The sequence below is a fragment of the Halichoerus grypus genome, chromosome X (genome assembly GCF_964656455.1).
Source record: "Halichoerus grypus chromosome X, mHalGry1.hap1.1, whole genome shotgun sequence".
NCBI classification, from domain to species: Eukaryota; Metazoa; Chordata; class Mammalia; order Carnivora; family Phocidae; genus Halichoerus; species Halichoerus grypus.
In genome coordinates this window covers 58,246,705-58,271,689 of record NC_135727.1, presented here as the reverse complement: position 1 = coordinate 58,271,689, position 24,985 = coordinate 58,246,705, and the positions used below count along the sequence as shown (strand labels likewise).

Sequence of the window (24,985 nt, the reverse complement as noted above, 5' to 3'; positions counted from 1 at the left end):
AAGGTGGTGTATCACGTTGATCATTTTGCTAATAAGGAACACCCCTGCAACCCAGGAATAAATCCCACTTGATTGTGGTGAATAATTCTTTTAATATACTGTTGGGTGTGATTTGCTAGTATCTTGTTGAGAATTTTTGCATCCATGTTCATCAGGGATATTGCCTGTAATTCTCCTTTTTGGTGGGGTCTTTGGTTTTGGAATCAAGGTAATGCTGGCCTTGTAGAATAAGTTTGGAAGCTTTCCTTCCATTTCTACTTTTTGGAACAGTTTGAGGAGAATAGGTATGAACTCTACTTTAAATGTCTGGTATAAATCTATTGGGAAGCCATCTGGCTCTGTATTTTGTTTGCTGGGAAATTTTTGATTACTGATTCAGTTTGTTTGCTGGTTATGGGTCTGTTCAAATTTTCTAATTGTTCCTGTTTCAGTTTAGGAATTTTGTATGTTTCTAGTTATTTGTTCATTTTTTCCATATTACCCAGTTTGTTGGCATATAATTTTTCATAATCCTCTCTTAAAATTGTTTGTGTTTCTTTGTGTTGGTTGTGATCTCTCCTCTCTCATTCATGATTTTATTTATTTGGGTCTTTTCTTTTTTCTTTTTGATAAGTCTGGCTAGGGTTTATCAATTTTATTACTTCTTTCAAAGTACCAGCTCTTAGTTTCGTTGATCTGTTCTACTGATTTTTTTAATATGGTTTATTTCTGCTCTAATCTTTATTATTTCTGCTCTAATCTATATTATTTCCCTTCTTCTGCTGGCTTTATGATTTATTTGCTGTTCTTTTTCTAGCCCCTTTATGTATAAGATTAGTTTGTGCATTTGAGACTTTAGTCCTTCTTGAGGTAGGCCTGTATTGCTATATACTTCCCTCTTAGGACCACCTTTACTGTATCTGAAATGTTTTGGACTGTCGTGTTTTCATTTCTTTGTTTCCATGTATTTTTTTTTTCATTTCTTCTTTAATTTCCTGGTTAAGTCATTCTTTCTTTCTTTTTTTTTTTTTTAAGATTTTTATTTATTTATTTGACAGAGAGAGAGACAGCGAGAGAGGGAACACAAGCAAGGGGAGTGTGAGAGGGAGAAGCAGGCTTCCCGCGGAGCGAGGAGCCCGATGCGGGGCTCGATCCCAGGACCCTGGGATCATGACCTGAGCCGAAGGCAGACGCTTAACGACTGAGCCACCCAGGCGCCCAGTCATTCTTTCTTTAATAGGATGTTCTTTAACCTCTATGTATTTGTCTTTCCAAATTTTGTCTTTTGGTTGACTTCAAGTTTCATTGCGTTGTGTTCTGAAACTATGCATGGTATGATCTCAATCTTTTTGTACTTGTTGAAGCCTGATTTTTGATCCAGTATGCGATCTGTTCTGGAGAATGTTCCATGTACACTCGAAAAGAATTTGTTTATTCTGCTGCTTTAGGATGAAATGTTCTGAATCTATCTGTTTAGTCCATCTTGTCCAGTGTGTCACTCAAAGCCATTGTTTCTTTGTTTATTTTCTGCTTAATCTGTCCATTGCCGTAAGTGGGGTGTTAATATCCCCAGCTGTTATTATATTCTTATCACTGAGTTTCAGTGTGTTTGTTATTAATTGATTTATATATTTGCAGCTCTCTATTGGTATAAATATTTACAATTGTTAGATCTTCTTTTTTTTTTTTTTAAAGATTTTATTTATTTATTTGAGAGAGAGAGAATGAGAGACAGAGAGCATGAGAGGGAGGAGGGTCAGAGGGAGAAGCAGACTCCCCGCTGAGCAGGGAGCCCGATGTGGGACTCGATCCCGGGACTCCAGGATCATGACCTGAGCCGAAGGCAGTCGCTTAACCAACTGAGCCACCCAGGCGCCCTACAATTGTTAGTTCTTCTTGATAGATAGACCCCTTAACTATGATTTAATTCCCTTCTTCATCTCTTGTTACAGTTTTTGCTTTAAAATCTAGTTCATGTGATAAATGTATGGCTGTATGGCTATTCCGACTTTCTTTTGACATCCATTAGCATAATAGATGGTTCTTCAGCCCCTCACTTTCAATCTCCAGGTGTCTTTAGGTATAAAATGAGTTTCCTGTAGGCAGCATATAGATGGGTCTTTCTTTTTTTTATCCATTTTGATACCCTATATCTTTTGATTGGATCATTTAGTCCATTTACATTCAGAGTGACTATTGATAGATATGAATTTAGTGACATTGTGTCATCTGTAAATTGGTGTTTCTGGTGATGTTCTCCTTTCCTTTCTAGTCTTTGTTGCTTTTTGTCATCTTTTTCCCTACTCAAAGAGTTCCCTTTAATTTTTCTTGCAGGGCTGGTTTAGCGGTCACAAACTCCTTTATTTTTTGTTTTTCTGGGAAACTCTTTACCTCTCCTTCTATTCTGAATGACAGCCTTAGTGTATAAAGTATTCTTGGCTGTGTATTTTTCCCGTTCAGCACTTGAATATATCATGTCACTGCCTTCTGCCCTGCCATGTTTCTGTGGCCAGATCTGCTGCAAACCTGATCTGCGTTCCCTTCTTGTTTAAGGACTTTTTTTCCCCTTGCTGCTTTCAGGATTCTTTCCTTGTCTGTGTATATTGTGAATTTGACTATGATACGTCTTGGTGATGGCCAGGTTTTGTTGAATTTAATGGGAGTTCTTTGTGTTTCTTAGATTTCAATGTCTGTTTCCTACCCCTGATTAGGGAAGTTTTCAGTTATACTTTGCACAAACAAACGTTCTGCCTCTCCTTGTCTCTCTATTTCTTCTTGGACTCCTTTGATATGAATGTTATTACACTTTAAGGAGTCACTCAATTCCTTACATCTACATTCGTGATCCAGTACGTTTTTTTACCTCTTCTTTTCAGTGTCATTATTTTCCATAATTTTATCTTTTATATTACTGATTCATTCCTCTGCTTCATCCATCCTTATCATTACATCTAGTCAGATTTTCATCTTGGTTATAGCATTTTTTACCTCGGCCTGACTAGTTTATAGTTCTTTTACCTCTGCAATAAGGGATTCTCTAGTGTCTTCTGTGCTTTTCTCAAGCCTAGCTAGGATCCATATAATCATTTTAAATTCTGGTTCAGGCATCTTACTTATATCTGTATTGATTAAATCCCTGGCGTCATTTCTTCTTGTTCTTTCTTTTGGGGTAAATTCCTCCATATTGTCATTTTGTCTAGGTCACTGTTTTTTTGTTTCTTATTGTTAGGAAAGCCTGTTCTATTTCCGCTCCTGAGAGTAATGGCTATTTTAAGAAGAGGTCCTGTACTGTCTTGGACCTAGTGCTTCATGAGGTGTTTCAGAGTGTGCACTCTGCTCTTGTGTTTTGGCTACTCCTTTTCTAAGGGCAGTACTCTGCAGAGTTTCTCCTTGGCCCTCCGTGAGGGGTGTTTGGACCATGTCTACTGTGTGGCAAGGTTAAAATAGCTGTGTTTTGGTCTGCTTGTTAAAAAGTAGATGCAAATAAATAAATAAATAAATAAATAAGGTGGATCCCATTTCCTTTAGAACTGAAGCTTTGTAGCACTCTGAATCAGTAGACTTGGTGCATGCAAGGGGTTTGTGCTAATCTTCTGGGGGAGGGTGCTGCTGCACTGATTGTCATGCATACTTGCCCTAGTGAAGATGCACCTGGAGGGCACTGGGAGACAGGGCTTGGTGAAAGCAGCTCTGGCCTCCACTGAGTGGCTCTGTGTTGCTCCCTGAAGTCGGTTAGTGCTAACGGGTGGAGGAGGAGTGGGGGAGGGAGGTTCACCCTGCTCTCTTGTCCCTGGAGCAGGGAATTCATACCCGCCACTCTTCAGGAAGCCCTCACCGAAGAGCAAACAATCGCCTCTTTGTGTCTCCCCAGATTCCATCGGATCCCTGTCTTTACCCTCTCTGGAGGTGTCCGAGCTGTCTGCCTGCCAGGCACCACAGTACTCCTGTGTTTTATCTCAGGCCAGCATCTGGGTTTCAAAACTACAAATTTTAGGGACCAACTCGGTGTGGACCTGCACTGATCCTGTGGGTGAGGGCTTAGCTGTGTTGTGACCTGTGCTGGTCTTTCCCAGAAAAGCAGTAGCACGACTGTGCAGTGGTTCAGAGTTTATGTAAAGCACACTGAAAAGCCAGCGCCAAGGTTTGCTCCCCACAGCTGGTATCTTTGTTCCTATACTAGTGAACAGGGCAGCACATTGGTACTGCCAGCTCTTTTGTCCCCAGAGATGCCATGACATCACTCCCAAGTGCACTTCAGGAACAGGAACTTTCTCCTCATGTGACCCAGGGGATCCTCAGACCATGCTTCCAGCTCCTGGGTCTCCCCGCCTTCCTTCCCTACCGGAGCATCACAAAACCCACCAGGCATGACCCCAGTGATAGTGTAGACTTCTAAAACTTGATTTTGAGCTCTGCTGCTTAAAAAACTTGCGGTAGTCAGCCCCTCTCGTTTTAGTTAGTAGTTTTGGGGAAGAGTTTTTCTTGTGCATTCCCTGCACTCTTTCTCTCTCTCTCTCTTTCTCTCTTGCTCCTCTCTCCATGATCAGGGCTCCCTCTGCTCTGCCACACCCACAGTTCTTTTAAACTCTCCACAGCATCTACCTTCCCAAAGGTGGCTGTTTTTCTACCTGTAGATGTGCAGTTTGTTCTCTCTGTCCTCAGATTTCTTGGGTGTTCAGAATGATTTGATATTTGTCTAGCTGTGTTCGAGGGATGAGACAAGCTTAAGGTCCCCCTACTCCACCATCTTAAATCCTCTGCCACATCTTCTTTATGCATTCATCAGTCAGTGGACACATGTGCTGCTTCCATATCTTGGCTATTGTAAATAATGCTGTTACAAACATGGGATGCTTGTATCCCTTTGAATTAGTATTTTTTTTAATTTGATTATGTTAATCACCATACATTACATCATTAGTTTTTGATGTAGTGTTCCATGATTCATTGTTTGCATATAACACCCAGTGCTCCATTTAATACGTGCCCTGTTTAATTAGTATTTTTATATTCTTTGGATAAATACCCACTAGTGCAGTTGTTGAATCATAGGATAATTCTATTTTTAACTTTTTGAGGAACCTACATACTGTTTTTCAGACTGGCTGCCCCAGTTTGCATTCCCACCATCAGTGCAATAGGGTTACTTTTTCTCTACATCTTCCCCAATACCTTTTGTTTCTTGTGTTGTTGATTTTAGCCATTCTGACAGGTGTGAGTTGATACTGCATTGTAGTTTTGATTTGCATTTCCCTGATGATACATGATGATGAGCAACTTTTCATGTGTCTGTTGGCTATTGGTATGGCCACTTTGGAGAACTATATGTTCATGTCTTTTACCCATTTTTTATTTTTATTTTTTTCTCTATTATTATTTTTCTTTTTATTTATTTTATTTTATTTTATTTTTTTAAATTTTATTATGTTATGTTAGTCACCATACAATACATCATTAGTTTTTTTCTTTTTTTAAAGATTTTATTTATTTATTTGAGAGAGAGAGAATGAGAGAGAGCACATGAGAGGGGGGAGGGTTAGAGGGAGGAGCAGACTCCCTGCAGAGCAGGGAGCCCGATGCGGGACTCGATCCAGGGACTCCAGGATCATGACCTGAGCCGAAGGCATTCGCTTAACCAACTGAGCCACACAGGTGCCCTACATCATTAGTTTTTGATGTAGTGATCCACGATCCTTTGTTTTCGTATAACACCCAGTGCTCCATGCAGTATGTGCCCTCCTTAATACCCATCACCGGACTAACCAATCCTCCCTCCCGCCTCCCCTCTAAAACCCTGTTTGTTTCTCAGGTGCATAGTCTCTCATGGTTCATCTCTCCCTCCAATTCCCCCTGCCCATTTTTCCATTCCTTCTCCTAATGTTCTCCATGTTATTCCTTAGGTTCCACAAATAAGTGAAACCATATGATAATTGACTTTCTCTGCTTGACTTATTTCACTTAGCATAATCTCCTCCAGTCCCATCCATGTTGATGTAAAAGTTGGGTATTCATCTTTTCTGATGGTTGAGTAATATTCCATTGTATATATGGACCACATCTTCTTTATCCATTCATCTGTTGAAGGGCATCTCGGCTCTTTCCACAGTTTGGCTATTGCAGACATTGCTGCTATGAACATTGGGGTGCATATGGCCCTTCTTTTCACTACATCTGTGTCTCTGGGGTAAATACCCAGTAGTGCAATTGCTGGGTCATAGGGTAGCTCTGTTTTTAAATTTTTGAGGAACTTCCACACTGTTTTCCAAAGTGGCTGTACCAACTTGCATTCCCACCAACAGTGTAAGAGGGTTCCCCTTTCTCCACAACCTCTCCAACATTTGGTGTTTCTTTCCCTGTACATATTTGCCATTCTAACTGGTATAAGGTGGTATCTCAGTGTGGTTTTGATTTAGATTTCCCTGATGGCTAATGATGATGAACATTTTTTCATGTGTCTGTTAGCCATTTGTATGTCTTCTTCAGAGAAGTGTCTGTTCATCTCTTCTGCCCACTTTTTGACTTGATTATTTTTTTGGGTGTTGAGTTTGAGAAGTTCTTTATAGATTTTGGATACCAGCCCTTTATCTGTAGTGTCCTTTGCAAATATCTTCTCCCATTCTGTGGGTTGCCTCTCTGTTTTGTTGACTGTTTCCTTTGCTGTGCAGAAGCTTTTTATCTTTTTTTTTTTTTTTTTTTTTTAAAGATTTTATTTATTTATTTGAGAGAGAGAGAATGAGAGAGACAGCACATGAGAGGGGGGAGGGTCAGAGGGAGAAGCAGACTCCCTGCCGAGCAGGGAGCCCGATGCGGGACTCGATCCAGGGACTCCAGGATCATGACCTGAGCCGAAGGCAGTCGTTTAACCAACTGAGCCACCCAGGCGCCCCAGAAGCTTTTTATCTTGATGAAGTCCCAAAAGTTCATTTTTGCTTTTGTTTCACTAGATTTTGGAGATGTATCTTGAAAGAAGTTGCTGTGGCCGATGTCAAAGAGGTTACTGCCTATGTTCTCCTGTAGGATTTTGATGGATTCCTGTCTCACATTGAGGTCTTTCATCCACTTTGAGTTTATCTTTGTGAATGGTGTTAGAGAATGGTCGAGTTTCATTCTTCTGCATGTGGCTGTCCAATTTTCCCAGCACCATTTATTGAAGAGACTGTCTTTTTTCCATTGCATGTTTTTCCCTGCTTTGTCAAAGATTATTTGACCATAGAGTTGAGGGTCCATATCTGGGTTCTCTATTCTGTTCCATTGGTCTGTATGTCAGTTTTTGTGCCAGTACCATGCTGTCTTGGTGATCACAGCTTTGTAATATAGCTTGAAATCGGGCAACGTGATGCCCCCAGCTCTGTTTTTCTTTTTCAACATCTCCTTGGCGATTTGGGGTCTTTTCGGATTCCATACAAATTTTAGGATTGTTTGTTCCAGCACTTTGAAAAATGCCATTGGAATTTTGATCGGGATGGCATTGAAGGTATAGATTGCTCTGGGTAGCATAGACATTTCAACAATGTTTATTTTTCCGATCCATGAGCATGGAATGGTTTTCCATCTTTTTGTGTCTTCTTCAATTTCTTTCATGAGTGTTTTGTAGTTCCTAGAGTAGAGCTCCTTTACCTCTTTGGTTAGGTTTATTCCAAGGTATCTTATGGTTTTTGGTGCTATTGTAAATGGAATCGTTTCTTTAATTTCTCTTTCTACAGTTACGTTGTTAGTGTATAAGAAAGCAACTGATTTCTGTGCATTGATTTTGTATCCTGCCACATTACTGAATTGCTGGATGAGTTCTAGTAATTTGGGGGTGGAGTCTTTTGGGTTTTCCACATAAAGTATCATGTCGTCTGTGAAAAGAGAGAGTTTGACTTCTTCTTTGCCAATTTGAATACCTTTTATTTCTTTTTGTTGTCTGATTGCTGTTGCTAGGACTTCTAGTACCATGTTGAACAACAGTGGTGAGATTGGGCACCCTTGACGTGTTCCTGATCTTAAGGGAAAGGCTCTCAGCTTTTCCCCATTGAGGATGATATTCACTGTGGGTTTTTCATAGATGGATTTTATGACCTTGAGGAATGTACCCTCTATCCCTATACTCGGGAGAGTATTAATCAGGAAAGGATGTTGTATTTTGTCACATGCTTTTTCTGCATAAATTGAGAGGACCATGTGGTTCTTCTCCCTCCTCTTATTCATGTGTTCTATCACAGTGATTGATTTGCGAATGTTGAACCACCCTTGCATCCCAGGGATAAATCCCACTTGGTCGTGGTGGATGATCCTTTTAATGTATTGTTGGATCCTATTAGCTAGGATTTTGTTGAGGATTTTGGAATCCATATTCTTCAGGGATATCGGTCTGAAATTCTCCTTTTTGATGGGATCTTTGCCTGGTTTGGGGATTAAGGTAATGCTGGCCTCATAGAATGAGTTTGGAAGTTTTCCTTCTGTTTCTATTTTTTGAAACAGCTTCAGTAGAATAGGTATTATTTCTTCTTTGAATGTTTGGTAGAATTCCCCAGGGAATCCATCAGGCCCTGGACTCTTGTTTTTTGGGAGGCTTTTGATCACTGCTTCAATCTCGTTACTGGTTATTGGCCTATTCAGGTTGTCAATTTCCTCCTGTTTCAGTCTTGGCAGCTTATAGGTTTCCAGGAAGGCCTCCATTTCATCCAGATTGCTCAGTTTTTTGGCATTTAGTTGTTGATAATAATTTCTAATAATTGTTTCTATTTCCTTGGTGTTAGTCGTGATCTCTCCCCTTTCATTCATCATTTTATTAATTTGGGTCCTTTCTCTTTTCTTTTGGATAAGTCTGGCCAGTGGTTTATCAATCTTATTAATTCTTTCAAAGAACCAACTTGTAGTTTCATTGATCTGATCTACTGTGTTTCTGGTTTCTAATTCATTGATTTCTGCTCTAATTTTAATTATTTCTCTTCTAATGCGTGGCTTAGGCGTCGTTTGTTGCTTTTTCTCTAGTTTTTTAAGGTGTAGAGTTAGTTGGTGAATTCGAGATTTTTCTATTTTTTTGAGTGAGGCTTGGATGGCTATGTATTTCCCCGTTAGGACCGCCTTTGCAGTATCCCACAGGTTTTGGACCGATGTATTTTCGTTCTCATTGATTTCCATGAATTGTTTAAGTTCTTCTTTGATTTCTTGGTTGACCCAAACATTCTTGAGCAGAGTGGTCTTTAGCTTCCAAGTGTTTGAATTTCTGCCAAATTTTTTCTTGTGATTGAGTTCCAGTTTTAGAGCATTGTGGTCTGAGAATATGCAGGGAATAATCTCAATCTTTTGGTATCGGTTGAGACCTGTTTTGTGACCCAGTATATGGTCTATTCTGGAGAAAGTTCCATGTGCGCTCGAGAAGAATGAGTATTCTGTTGTTTTAGGGTGGAATGTTCTGTAAATATCTATGTGGTCCATCTGGTCCAACGTATCATTCAAAGCTCTTGTTTCCTTGTTGATTTTCTGCTTAGATGATCTGTCCATTGCTGAGAGTGGAGTATTGAGATGTCCTACATTTAACATATTGTTATCAATATGACTCTTTATTTTGGTTAACAGTTGGCTTATGTAGATGGCTGCTCCCATGTTGGGGGCATAGATATTTACAATTGTTAGATCTTCTTGTTGGATAGACCCTTTCAGAATGATATAGTATCCTTCTGTGTCTGTAACTACAGTCTTTAGTTTAAAATCTAATTTGTCTGATATAAGAATTGCTACCTCAGCTTTCTTTTGAGGTCCACTGGCATGGAAGATGGATCTCCATCCCTTCACTTTCAGTCTGGATGTATCTTTAGATTCAGAATGAGTCTCTTGTAGGCAGCATATGGATGGGTCCTGTCTTTTTATCCAGTCTGCAACCCTGTGCCGTTTTATGGGAGCGTTTAGGCCATTCACGTTGGGAGTGATTATTGAAAGATATGAATTAATTGTCATCATGTTGCCTGTGAAGACGTTGTTTTTATAGATTGTCCCTGTAAATGTCTGTTGTTTATCACTCTTGGGGTCTTTCTCCTTTTATCGAACCCCCCTTAATATTTCTTGCAGGGCTGGCTTAGTGGTCACATATTCTTTCAACTTCTGCCGGTCGTGGAAGCTCTGTATCTCTCCATCCATTCTAAATGAAAGCCTTGCCGGATAAAGTATTCTTGGCTGCATGTTCTTCTCATTTAGTGCCCTGAATATGTCTTGCCAAGCCTTTCTGGCTTGCCAGGTCTCTGTGGATAGGTCTGACGTTATTCTGATGTTCCTCCCTCTGTATGTAAGGAATCTCTTCCCCCAGCTGCCCTTAAGATGGTTTCCTTGGTTCTAAGATTTGCAAGTTTTACTATTTCATGCTGGGGTGTTGGCCTGTTTTCCTTGATCTTAGGAGGGGTCCTCTCTGCCTCTAGGACGTGAATGTTTGTTTCATTCCCCAGATTAGGGAAGTTCTCAGCTATGATTTGCTCAAATACATCTTCCAGTCCTCTCTCTCCACTCCCACCAGGATTCCAATTATTTTGACATTGGAACACTTCATGGTGTCACTTATTTCTCTGATTCTATTTTCATGGATTCTGAGTTCTTTTTCCCTGGCCTCCTCTTTTCCCTTTTTATCTATTATATTGTCTTCCAGATCGCTTATTCTCTCTTCTGTCTCATTTACCCTACCTGTTAGATTATCTAGATTGGATTGGATCTCATTGATAGCATCTTTAAGTTCTGCCAATTCACCTTTTATTTCTGCCCTTAGAGACTCTATGTTGCCATTAATTGATTTCTCCATTCTAGCCATTGTCTTCACAATTGCTAGGCTGAATTCCATCTCCGACATCTTGGTTATATCTGCATCCATTTGTAAATCTGCAGCATAAGTCATAATCTCTGAGTCTTTTCTGTTTTGGGGGCTCCTCCTCCTAGTCATTCTGTTGATGGGTGTTTGAGGGAATGTATAGAGTCCAAATTATTGACCAGAACCCAAGCAAGATGCACCTGTTTTCTTGGGACCTTAGGGTTGCTGGCCTCTTGTTTTCCCAGCCTGTCTTCTGCGGAAGGGGCCTGCCGCGCTGTTACTCAGGCAACCCTGTTTGAGTGGAGTTGCCCTGCACCCCTGTGGTGGGGGATGGGCTCAGTGGGAATCAGTTTTTGTGGCTTTTGTTTTCTGGCGCCTTTCCCCGGTGGCTTTCCGCGTCTCTTCTGCAAGTCAGAGCAGAAGAGACCATTTCCAACCCTCTGCCTCAGAGCAGAGAGATGCAGTCTGTTCTTCAGTGAGCTCTCCAGGCCACACTATCTCCGTTTCTGTCCATGCTACTATAAACTGCAGTGTCCTGGGTCGTGCGCCCCTCCGCAGCGTTCCCAGTCCTGCCTCCAGGTCGGGGCACGTCTCTGCCGTTTGTGCTTCTAAAACCACCAGCCGCTCCCAGTTCGTGAGCGCGCGACTCCGCCGGTCCGGGTTTCCACCCTGGGGGTTGCAGTTCACCGGCGCGACCTCGGCGCACCGGTTTCCGTCTGGGAGGCTGCAGCTCCCCTGCACGCGACCGTCGCTCCGGGTTTCTCTCCAGGGGGCTGCGGTTCGCGTGCGCACGACCCCGCCGGTCTGGTTTTCCACCCTGGGGGCTGCCCTAAAGTCCTTTCCCGACGCCACCGGTCTGCGAGTCTGTGCCCCGTCCGCAGCGCGCGAGGCTGTCACTCACCCGTGGTGTAGGATCCCCACGGCCAGGCACCCTCCCGCTGCCGTTTATCCTCCGATGTCTGCCCACAGAATCACGGCTCTCCGCTTCGTACCTCAAAACCAACTGCCTGCCATATTCTGTTTGTAGAGATCCAGATCTTCTTACATCTCAGGCTGGTTTCGTGGGTGCTCAGAGTGGTCTGGTAGATATCCAGCTCAATTCCAGGGACCAGTTGAAATAGGGTCCCCTACTCCTCCGCCATCTTTCCCCCCTCTTTTACCCATTTTTTAATTAGATTTTTTGTTTTTAAGGTTTTGAGTTGTATAAGTTCTTTATATATTTTGGATACTAAACCTTTATTGGCAATGTCATTAGCAAATATCTTCTACCATTCAGTATGTTGCCTTTTAGTTTTGTTGATTATTTCCTTCATTGTGCAGGAGCTTTTTTTTTTTTTTTAAAGATTTTATTTATTTATTTGAGAGAGAGAATGAGACAGAGAGAGCATGAGAGGGTCAGAGGGAGAAGCAGACTCCCTGCCGAGCAGGGAGCCCAATGTGGGACTCGATCCTGGGACTCCAGGATCATGACCTGAGCCGAAGGCAGTCGCTTAACCAACTGAGCCACCCAGGCACCCTGTGCAGGAGCTTTTATATTGATTTACTCCTGGTAGTTTATTATTGCTTTTCTTTCCCTTGCCTCAGGGGACCTTTGTAGGAAAGTGTTGCTACGGTCGATTTCTGAGACGTTATTGCCTGTGCTCTCTTCTAGGATTTTTAGGGGTTCAGGTCTCACATTTAGGTCTTTAATCCATTTTGACTTTTGTTTTGTGTATGGTGTAAGAAAGTGGTCCTAGTATCCACTTTTTGACATGTTACTTTCCAGTTTTCCCAACCCCATTTGTTGAAGAGACTGTTTCCCACTAGTTATTTTTTCCGGCTTCGTCGAAGATTAATTGACCATATAGTTTTGGGTTCATTTCTGAGTTTTCTATTATGTTCCATTGATCTGTATGTCTGTTTTTGTGCCTTTACCATACTGTTTTGAATACTACAGCTCTGTAATACAATTTTTTTTTAAGATTTTATTTATTTATTTGACCAAGAGAGAGATAGCGAGAGCAGGAACACAAGCAGGGGGAGTGGGAGAGGGAGAAGCAGGCTTCCTGCCGAGCAGGGAGCCCGATGTGGGACTCGATCCCAGGACCCTGGGATCATGACCTGAGCCGAAGGCAGACGCTTAATGACTGAGCCACCCAGGCGCCCCAACAGTTCTGTAATACAATTTGAAGTCCGAATTATCATGCCTCCAGCTTTACTTTGCTTTTTCAAGATTGCTTTGGTGACTCAGGGTCTTTTGTGATTCCATACAAATTTTAGGATTGTTTGTTCTTGCTCTGTGAAAAATGCTGGTGGTATTTTGATAGGGATTACATTAAATATGTAGATTGCTTTGGGTAGTGTAGTCATTTTAACAATATCTGTACTTCTATCGATGAGCATGAAATGTCTTTTTATTTCTTTGTGTTGTCTTCAATTTCTTTCATAAGTGTTCTATAGTTTTCAGAGTACACATCTTTCACCTCTTTGGTTAAGCTTATTCCTAGCTATCTTACTCTTTTTAGTGCATTCAAAAATGGGATTGATTCCTTAATTACTTCCTGCTCATTCACTATTGGTGTACCAGAAATTGCAACAGATATCTGTACTTCGATTTTGTATTCTGCGACTTTACTGAAATCTTTTATCAGTTCTAGCATTTTTTTTGTGCGATCTCTTGGGTTTTCTATATATAGTATCATGTCAGCTGCAAAGAGTGAAAGTTTTACTTCTTTACCAGTTTGTTGTCATTTATTTCTTTTTGTTGTCTGATTGCTGTGACTAGGACTTCCAGTGCTATGTTGAATCAGTGTGGTGAGAGTGGATATCCTTTTCTTGGTCCTGTCAGGGGAAAAGCTTTCAGTTTTTCCCCATGGATTATCATGTTAATGTGGGTTTTTTATATATTGCCTTTACTATGTTGATGTTTGTTCCCTCTAAATATACTTTGTTGAGAGTTTTCATCATGAATGGATGTTGTACTTCGTCAAATGCTCTTTCTGCATCTATTCAGATGAACACATGTTTCTTATCCTTTCTCTCATTGATGTGATGTAATCTGTTAATTGACTTGTGAAAAATAAACCACCTTTGCAACCCAGGTATAAATCCCAATTGATTGTGATGAATGATTTTTATTTTTGGATTAGGTTTCTTAGCATTTTGTTGAGGAATTTTGCATCTTTGGTCATCAGAGATGTTTGAACTGTTGTTCTCCTTGTTAGGGGTGTCTCTATCTAGTTTTGGTATCAGGGTAATGCTGTCCTCAGAGAATGAATTTGGAAGTTTTCCTTCCTTTTCTATTTTTTTTGGAATAGTTTAAGAAGAATAGGTATTAACTCTTCTTTAACTGTTTGGTAGAATGCCCTTGTAAAGCCACCTCGTCCTGGACTTTTGTTTGTTTGGGATTTTTTTGATTACTGATTGAATTTTGTTAATGGTGATCAGTCCATTCAAATTTTCTATTTCTCCCCGTTTCAGTTTTGGTAGTTTATACTTTTCTAGAAATTTATCCATGTCCTCTAGGTTGACCAATTTGTCAGCATATAGATTTTCATAATATTCCCTTATAATTGTATTTCTGTGGTGTTGGTTTTATTTCTCTTCTCTCATTTATGATTTTATTTATTGGAGTTCTTTCCCATTTTTTTTTCTTAATAAGTCTGGCTAGACATTTATCAATTTTATCAATTTTTTCAAAGAACCACCTCATTCAAAGAAACCAGGTTTCATTGACCCTTTGTATTATGTGTTTGTTTTTTTTAGTTTGTGTATCATTTGTTTCTGCTCTGATCTTTATCATGTCCTTCTTTCTTCTGGTTTTAGGTATTGTTTGTTTTTCTTTTCCTGCTCCTTAGGTGTAAGATTAGCTTGTTTCAGTTTTTTCTTCTTGATGTAGGCTTGTATTGCTATAAACTTCCCTCTTAGAACCTCTACTTCTGTGTCCCAAAAGTTTTGAACTTCTGTTTTGAACACAGAAAGTATGTTATTTTTTTTATTATTATTATGTTAGTCACCATACAGTACATCATTAGTTTTTGATGTAGTGTTCCATGATTCATTGTTTGCATATAACACCCAGTGCTCCATGCAGTACGTGCCCTCCTTAATACCCATCACCAGGCTCACCCATCCCCCCACCCCCCTCCCCTCTAAAACCCTGTTTGTTTCTGAGTCCATAGTCTCTCATGGTTCATCTCTCCCCCCGATTCCGCCCCTTAATTTTTCCCTTCCTTCTCCTAATGTCTTTCATGCTATTCCTTATGTTCCACAAATAAGTGAAACCATATGATAATTGACTTTCTCTGCTTGACTTATTTCACTTAGCGTAATCTCCTCCAGTCCCATCCATGATGTTGTAAAAGTTGGGTATTCATCCTTTCTGATGGCTGAGTAATATTCCATTGTATATATGGACCACATCTTTATCCATTTGTCTGTTGAAGGGCATCTTGGCTCCTTCACAGTTTGGCTATTGTGGACATTGCTGTATGAACATTGGGGTGCATATGGCCCTTCTTTTCACTACATCTGTGTCTTTGGGATAAATACCCAGTAGTGCAATTGCTGGGTCATAGGGTAGCTCTATTTTTAATTTTTTGAGGCATCTCCACACTGTTTTCCAAAGTGGCTGTACTAACTTGCATTCCCACCAACAGTGTAAGAGGGTTCCCCTTTCACCACAACCTCTCCAACATTTTTGTTTCTTTTTTATATCTTCTTTATTTCCTGGTTGACCCAGTCATTGTTTAGTAGCATGTTATTTAACCTCCATGTATTTGTGGACTTTCCAGATATTTTCTTGTGGTTGACTTCTAGTTTCATAGTGTTGTGGTCAGAAGAGATGCATGGTATTCTTCAATTTTTTTCAGTTTGTTAAAAAAATTTTTGTGGTCTCATATGTGATTTATTCTTGGGAGTATTCCATGTGCACTTGAAAAGAATTAGGATGAAATATTCTGAATATATCTGTTCAGTCCATCTGGTCCAGTGTGTCATTCAAAGCCATTTTTTCCTTGTTGATTTTCTGCTTAGATGATCTGTCCATAGATGTAAATGGGATGTTCAAGTCCCCTACTATAATTAGATTATTTTCCTTTAGTTCCTTTATGTTTGTTATTAACTGTTTTATGTATTTGGGTGCTCCCATGTTGGGTGTATAAATATATACAATTGTTCTATATTCTTGTTGAAATGTTCCCTTTATGGTTATATAGTGCCCTTCTTTGACTGTTCTTACAGTCTTTGTTTTAAAGTTTGTTTTGTCCAATATAACTATTGTTATTCCAGCTTTCTTTTGACATCCATTTGCATGTTAGATGTTTCTCCGTCCCCTCACTTTCAATGTGCAAGTATCTTTAGGTCTAAAATGAGTCTCTTTTAGGCATTATATAGATGGGTTTTGTCTTTTTTTAAATCCATTCTGATACCCCATGTCTTTTGATTGGAGCTTTTATTCCATGTACATTCAGACTAATGATTGTTAGATATGTATTTATTGCCAATATATTCCCTATTTTATGGTTGTTTCTGATTATTTGCTCTGATCCTTTCTTTTCTTTCTGTCTTCTGTGGATTGCTGGTTTTCTTTAGTGATGTATTTGGATTTCTTTTTATTTTCTGCATATTTATTACTGGTTTTTGTTATGTCATTACCATCAATTTTATATATAACATCTTCTGCGTATAACTCTATATTATTTAATGGTTTGGACCCATTCTTTATTCCTCTCCTCTCTGTGTGTAAACTATATGGTTTCGTATTTTCTATCTTTTAATTTTGTGAGTTCCTTGTCTGATTTTTAGAGAAATATTTACTTTTGCTGCTTTTGTGTTTCCTACCTGTATTCTGTCACTTTTGATCTTTCCTTTCCACTCAGAGTCCCCTTTAATATTCTTGCAGCTCTGGTTTAGTGGTCATGAACTCCTTAGTTTTTGTTTGTCTGGGAAACTTTATGTCTCCTTGTATTCTGAATTAAAGCCTTGCTGAATAGAATATTTTTGGCTGCAGATTTTGCCCATATCTCTTTTTGCTTGCAAAGTTTATGCAGATAAATCCCTTGATAGCCTGATGGTGTTTCCTTTGTATGTAATTATCTACTGTTTAATTTTTTATTCTTTATCACTGCATTTGGCCATTTAATTATATTGGTGTGGATCTGCTTTGTTGATTTTGTTGGGCGTTGTCTGTGCCTACTGGATCTGTTTTCTTCCCCAGATTAGGGAAGTTTTCATCTATTATCTCTGAAATAAATTTTCTATCCCCTTTTCTTTCTCTTCTACTTCTGGGACTCCTATAATATGAATATTATTACATTTGATGGAGTCACTGAGTTCTCTAAGTCTATTCTTGTTTTGTATAATTTTTTTTTCTTTTTTTCAGGTTGATTACTTTCCATTACTCTGTCTTCTAGGTCATTAATTCATTCCTTTCCTTCTTCTAGCATGGTGTTCATTCCAGCAAGTGGGTTTTCTCATTTTGTTTATTGAGCTCTGTATCTCTACTCTGTTATTCCTTATTTCTGTTTTAAGAGTCTCATTTATATCTTATGCTATTTTTTTCAATTCCAGTGAGTGTCCTTTTGATCTTTAATTTAAATTCTCTATCAGGCATGTTACTTATATCTCTTTCACTTAGGTCTCTGGTCATGTTTTGTCCTGTTTTTTCATTTAGGACAAATTCCTCTGTCTTTTCATTTAGTCTAGGTCTCTGTGTCTGCTTCTCTGTGTTAGGAAAGTCAGCTCTGTCTCCTGTTCTGGGGGATAATGGCTTTATGAAGAAGGCATCTTATAGTGCCATCTAGTGTAGTGTTTCCTATTCCCCAGTGCCTGGTGCTTCCAGGAATGTCTCTAATATGTGCTGCATGTGTTCTATTATTGTGTCCTGGCCACTTTATTCTTCAGGTCATTTGCTTGCAGAGGCTTTCTTTGCCTATTGTGGGCAGTGTTTGGTCCTTGGCCTGAACGTGGCAAGTTTTAACTAGTTGTGCTCTGGTCTGCTTTTGAAATGAGACCTGTTGCCACCACCTACAGAACCAAGGCCCTGCAGATCTCCCTGGTTGGGAGACATGTTTGGGTAGGGGTTTGGGCTGGTCTTCTGCACAAAGGGGCCCGCTGCACTGGGGCTGAGGCAGGTGTGACTAGGAGGGGCACTTCCTTGGTGTAACCAAGTTAGGTAGTGTGGAGGCTGTGCTGGTTCCTGCAGATGGCTCTGTGTTTGTGCTGAAGGGCTGGGAAGGTAATTGATGCCTGACAGTTCCTTTGTTCTGAGGTGTCTCTTTGTGAATGCTGCCTCTCTGGGACATGCTCTGAGATGAGCAAATAACCACTGCATTCTGCTCCCAGATGCTCTTCAGATCGCTGTTTCCACTATGTCCACAGGCTGTTTGCTCTACCTTGTCTCCAAGAGCAGCTCCAATGCTTCCAGGCTCTCCCAAGCCCTGCCCACTAACATACAGAACTCCGGCTTTAAGCCCTGCTGGTTGCAAGCACTTCTGAAATTTGGCCCCTCTCACTTTCTAAGCCAGTTGCTATGGGGGATTCGTTTTCCCTGTGCACTCCTCTGTGTGTTTGTCTGTCACCCTTATCTAAGACAGTAGCTTCCTGCCCACCATAGTGGCCATCATCTGTTTTTCTCCCAAACCTTAGTCTCCACACCTTTTACTTTCTTTGATGTGGCCTCCTCTCTGCCTTTAGTTGTGGAGTTTGTTCTGCCAGTCTTCATGTCAATTTCTGTGATTTAGGATGATTTAATAGTTACCTAGTTTATTCATGGGACAGGGTGAGCCTAGGGTCCTCCTACTCTGCCGCCATCTTCCCCTTTCTCTGTTCTAGAATGGTTTGCAGGTTTTAGACTCTGAAAATCCACAGTTCACCATATTCCCACAAGTATATAATGTATTCTGTCAATTTTCTAAATATCTGTCAATTAAAGAATATCTTTGTGGAGATGAAACACGTTACAGCTTATCAGTGGGAGCAAACTATTGTGAGCCCATGTTTTTTCTTCACACGTGTGTATTCCAGAACCCTTTAGCCACTTATCATGGGTAATGTAGTATGTGAAAAACATTCTGAGTTCACATGTAAAGGAGAGAAATATGCCAGTACTGTTCATCCTTGTCTTATATCATTCAGAATTGATTATACAGAATAGTTTTGGGATTTATCATTTCCACATTTCACATGCAATCCCAAAGGTCCAAGACATGGAAAACAGTAGTGATTATGAGCACAGATTTAAGAGTAAGACCTGAAACTGAATCCTAGATCCAACATTTGCTAGTTCTCTTACTAGGGACAAATTATCTAATATCTCAAGCCTGTCTTCTAATCCATAAAGGGGAGAAAAATAATAGTGTTTTTCTCACATAGTTGTGAGGATTAAATGAGATGCTGCATGTAAAGCACAAAGTACAATGTCAGTCACATGCTAAATTCTCAGTGAGTGTTAGAAAATATCATTTGCCCAGAGTAATTAGCCATTTTGCAGATAAACAAGTATTTCCATTGAGCAAGCTTTGGGAGCACACTATTTAGCTAGAGAGCCTTGCCATAGCTACCATTTACCACCATACAGAATATGTTGGGTATACTATCCAGTTATATATTATGGCTCTTAATATGAGCTTGGTAGTTCTCTGTCATTCATATACATTTATAGTAAAAATTATGTTATTTTAGGAATAACAAATTTGGAAATTTGGTGACATGGACCTCTTTGAAAGAAGAATAAAATCTCTCATATTCTCACAGGATTAATGTACCTCTAAAGCAGAGGTTGGCTGACTATGGCCTTTGTGCCTAATCTGGCTCACCATCTATTTTGTAAATTTCACAAGCCAAGAATGGTTTCTACGTGGTTTATTTACTTTTTTTTTTTTAAAAGATTTTATTTATTTGACAGAGAGACACAGCGAGAGAGGGAACACAAGCTGGGGGAGTGGGAGAGGGTGAAGCAGGCTTCCTGTGGAACAGGGAGCCCGATGCAGGGCTCAGTCCCAGGACCCTGGGATCATGACCTGAGCTGAAGGCAGATGCTTAACGACTGAGCCACCCAGGCACCCTACATGGTTTAAATGGTTGAAAAAAAAATAGAAGTATTTTGTGACAAGAGAACATTATGTGAAATTCAAGTCTTAGTGTCTATAAATAAAGTTTTATTGGAATACAGCTGCACTCATTCATTTATGTATTGTCTGTGCCTTCATACATATTGCAGTGTCTAGTATAAGTATTTCAATTACTTATAAGCTGAATGCTGAATATCAATTTTATACAAAGAAACAAAAATAGAATTTTTAAAATCCTAACTTCGAAATTTATTAGTGATCTGTCCCATTTTTTATATCTAACTTGCTCAAAATATAAATAATGTATAAACTAAATTATCAGTGAATAGATGTCACACAATGGCTATTTAAGATAATAATTTATTGTTATTTTATGACTTTAAACATCTTTATTCTTTCCTGTTTGTTGTAACACCAGCTTTTAAGTTTTTATTTAAATTCCAGTTAGTTAACATACAGTGTACTCGTTTCAGGTGTACAATATAGTGATTCAGTACTTCCATACAAACACCCGATGCTCATCACAACAAGATAACACCAGCTTTTTAAAAAGTCTTCTAAAAAACTTTTAAGTGTAAAAACAGCTTTTTATGAAAGATTAAAAATATGATAAAGTACAAAGAAAAGCATTCTAATGGGTTAGGGGATTAAGATTCAAGGAGAGGGCGCCTGGGTGGCTCAGTCGTTAAGCGTCTGCCTTCGGCTCAGGTCATGATCCCAGGGTCCTGGGATCGAGTCCCACATCGGGCTCCCTGCTGCGTGAGAAGCCTGCTTCTCCCTCTCCCAGTCCCCTGCTTGTGTTCCTGCTCTCACTATCTCTCTCTCTCTGTCAAATAAATAAATAAAATCTTTAAAAAAAAAAAAAGATTCAAGGAGAGTTTTATTACTGCTAATCTTTTGGGAGGAGAAAGCCCTTGATCAGTTTAAGGGGTGAAGAAATTTCTAAGAGGAAAGGTGTAACCCTTAGTTACTCAGAAAAGCAGGAGATGAATCTTTTTTAAAAGGCAGAAAACAAATGACCTAGGCTAAGTGGTTCTAAACTAGAGGGATCCATGTTACAGTTACTGGAGTTGTTTGTTTTCTAAAATTCACTCTACCCAATTAAAATCTTCAGAGATGAGGCCTCTAAGCAGGTGGATTCTAGGAAAAGCTCCACAGGTAATTCTCTATGCATATTCCTCTAGTTAATAATGTCTGACATAAGCTATGGATAAATTAAAATTCTGAAGCCTTTCAAAAAATTTTGAAAGGTAGAGATCTAAAGGCAATGGGGCATTTCAAATTTGGGTGAGCTGAAGTTTTGACTAGACTTTGGACAAGAATATGTATTAAGGAAGTAAGTAGAAGTGTTAGAGAACTTAGTCAACTGATGGGCATTGTTGAGCAAATTAGGTACATTCAGACTTATATAAAATAATTGTCATATGCTTACTATAATATGTTTGATGGAGAAGGAAACTATTTCCTAGGACACTTTTCACTTGTGCTGAGCAAAGACTTCCACCAGGTGGCAGTAAAAATACATTTGTGAAAGAAGCTGGCAGAACCAGTTTCTTAATCTTTCCTGTGTGTGATGGACCCCTTCTCAGAATAATGCTTTTAAGTGGATAAAACAAAATACATGGTAATATATGTGCTTCTTTAAATGTATTAAACAACAGTACCTAACAGATCTAATAAAAGCCATAGTTTTGAAGTAGTGATAAGTATAAATATTTCAAAATATTTGCAACTGCAACATGATATGAAAATATTTGTGATTTCTGTTAGTGACAAAATCTAAGGTCCTCCTAATAATACTGTGGTTTTGCCTCCACTCATTACTGAAGAAAATGTTCATTTTCAGTCCAAGGTTAATGAAAATGAAGACAAATTTCCTACACTTAATTCATAGATCACATGAATTCTATCCATAGACCCCCAAAGGGACCCCATATTAAGAATTAATATCCTAAAAAAAAAAAAAAAAAGTATTCTATCCTATGGAGAACTATATCAGTGTATGGATAGTGATTACTTATGATCTGGGTTTTTTTAAACATATGTGGTAGTGAAGTTACATATAGGTATATCACACTTTATGAAATAGAAAAAGTTTCTGGGGGCGCCTGGGTGGCTCAGTTGGTTAAGCAACTGCCTTCAGCTCAGGTCATGATCCTGGAGTCCCGGGATCGAGTCCCGCATCAGGCTCCCTGCTCAGCAGGGAGTCTGCTTCTCCTTCTGACCCTCCCCCCTCTCATGCTCTCTCTCTCATTCTCTCTCTCTCAAATAAATAAATAAAATCTTAAAAAAAAGAAAAGTTTCTGAAGAGATAGGCGTAAAATAAATCATTGTGTGTAAATCTATTTCTCCCCTTTGTTTTCATCATAAAACTGGAAATTAAATTCCTCTATGGGAAAAAGATATGTTTCCCAAATATAACTAAATTATTTTCAATCAGATTTTGAAAAACACTTAAAATAAAAGCAAATTTCTGAAAAAATATTTTTAATCTTACATCACAAAGTAAATATAAAAATAGTTGTTTCTTGCCTACTTACCATGCACAGGGTATTATATGCAACACTTTGTATGTATTATTATACTGAATACTAAAATACTTGTGTGACATTGTTACTACTCTAGCCCCCATTTTACAAGAGTCAGCGTTGTTGTTTTAGGGAGTCAAACTAACCTGGATTCAGTCCTGGCTCCATTTATCAGCTAAGTGAGATTGGTCAATTTTCTTAACCTCTGTAAATTAAAAAGTCCTTACCTATAAAACAAGGATAATATAAAAATACTATCTATCTTATGGTGGTAATGTGAGATAATGCATGAAAATAATGTAGTATCTTGCCTGGCACACTATCAGTTTATCAAGATCACCAATGATCTACACATTGCCAAATCCAGTCCATTTTCAATCTCCATCTCCATGGATTCATCAGTAACTTTTAACACAGGTGATTACTCCCTCTTCCTTGAAACAGATCTCTTCACTTGGCTTGTGGGATACCACTTGCTCTTGGTTCTCTTACTTCACTGACTGGCTGTTCCTTCTGTCTTCTCTGATACATTCTCCTTATTTTCTTAAATTAAAAAAAATGGAGTATCCAAAGGACTCATTGCTTAGACCTCTTCTCTGATGCTCTAGATAATCTCATAGATAATTTTAAATGCCATATGTAAATTAGTACTGTAAAATTTATAAAGCAGCCAAAGGCCTCTCCTGAGCTCTAGAGACTCACATTTCCAACAGATGACTCAACATTTGTACTCAGATGTTTAGTTAGCAATGCAAATTTAACACATCCAAAACTTGACACTTATCTTGCCTTCCCCCAAACATGCTTCTCCCACATTATTCCCTATCACAGTAAATGTCAACTCCATCCTTCCAGTTTCTTAAGTTAGAGTCTCTCTCACATAACATATTCAGTCCACTTAGGAAATCCTGCCCATTCTACCTTCAGAAGTTATCCAGAATCCAGTCTTTTTTTTACCATCTCCATTGCTACTGGTCTCCCTGCTTCCACCCTAATTTCCCTATAGTCTCTTCTCCCTACAGACAAGAGTGATCTTTTATTTTTTTTTTTTTGAAGATTTTACTTATTTGAGAGAGAGACAGATAGCGAGAGAGAGCACAAGCACAGAGGAGAGGGAAAAGCAGGCTCCCCACTGAGCAGGGAGCCCGACATGGGGTTCGATCCCAGGACCTTGGGATCATGACCTGAGCCAAAGGCAGACGCTTAACTGACTGAGCCACCCAGGTGCCCCAAGAGTGATCTTATAAAAAAATAAAACATCATGTCACTTCTCTTCTCAAAACTGTCCATCTAGCATTAAAATAAGAGAGAAACACCTTACCATGGACCTATATGGCTTAGCCTTCTATTGTTATCTGATCATGTCTCCTGTCACTCTCATTGCACCCACCATCACCACATCTTACCTATTCTGTTCCAGTCATACTGACCATTTTGTGGTTCCTCAGACATGCCTCAGGTCCCTTATACTTTCAAGGCATTTTCCTCTGATATCTACAGGGCACACACCCTCACCTCCTTCAGTTCTTTGCTCAGTTACCACCTTTTTTTTAAGGCCACCCTGTTTAAAATTGTAAGTCACCCAAGTGCTCTATATGCCCCTCCCTGTTTTATTTTTTTGCATAGCACTTACCACCATCTGATAATATCTTTTACTTAATTTATTGTCTGTTGCCAAACTTAAATGTTAGGTCATATTGACAGAGATTTTTATTTGTTTTATTCACTGCTGTATTCCCAGTACCAACAATACATTTGTAAAATGAATGACTAATTTTTTTTCGTTTTAATGCTTTATCAGGTGCTACACAGTTTATGCTTGACCCCAAGCTCATGGATCACGGGCAGTCCCATCCAGAAGATGTAGATATGTACAGCACTAGAAGCTGAAATAGTCTGCGTAGAGAACTACAAGATGTGCGAAGTTGAAAACGATGATGAAAAAATCATGTAAAGGGTAACCGTGACACAGAGAGTATAACTTTTTTTTTTTTAGGGTATAACTTTTAAACGAAGTTTTTCCCTCACATCTTCTAATGTAATGTACAGTTTGACCAATCACATAAGGGATTAAAACACAAACTGTGAATTTAATCCAAACAGTATTAAATGATTGATGAAGAGGCAGAAGTATTGGGATGCATTTAATGATTTTTAAGGGTGTTTATTAAAAAACAAAAATAGAGTAAATATATAAACACTGATGAAATATGTATGTGTATATATAAATATTTATACAGATACATATACATATTTGCTTTAGCTTTTTCAAATTAATGTCAGCTAAATTAGAATGGTGTGCAAAAAGAATGTGTTCCCCTTTTTTTTCATTCCCCAGAGCTGGAATAAAATATCCATATTTTATGACACTTGGGCTTGGTTTTGTCTCTTTGTTTTATTAATGTCAACTCCTCTTAAATGTCCAAAAACATTTCTATTTAAGAGGACCATATTCTACAAGGCACCCCAGTACTACCTAGTAATCCTACTGGTTCCTTTAGGTGGTTTCCTATTCTGTTCCCCAGGAGAGGTATTACAGACCATTTATTCTTAAGCCTCCTACACCTGCCAGAGATGACTGTCTATTACATAGTGGGGAAACATGAGCTTTTAGACATGACCATTTTCAACTTCTTCCCCTCTACCTTCAA

General features: G+C 39.2%; 1 protein-coding gene across 5 annotated transcripts in view; it reads left to right on the top strand.

Annotated features, from left to right (window-relative positions):
* LOC118540044 (MICOS complex subunit MIC27) overlaps window positions 1-24,697 on the top strand; it is a 131,846-nt gene extending 107,149 nt beyond the window's left edge. For all 5 annotated transcript variants that reach the window (XM_078063995.1, XM_078063993.1, XM_078063996.1 and 2 more), the window contains one exon: window positions 24,136-24,697. In XM_078063995.1, the coding sequence (XP_077920121.1) occupies window positions 24,136-24,224 (89 nt within the window). In that variant the 3' untranslated portion in view covers window positions 24,225-24,697. The remainder of the gene's footprint in view (window positions 1-24,135) is intronic.
* The last annotated feature ends 288 nt before the right edge of the window (window positions 24,698-24,985 follow it).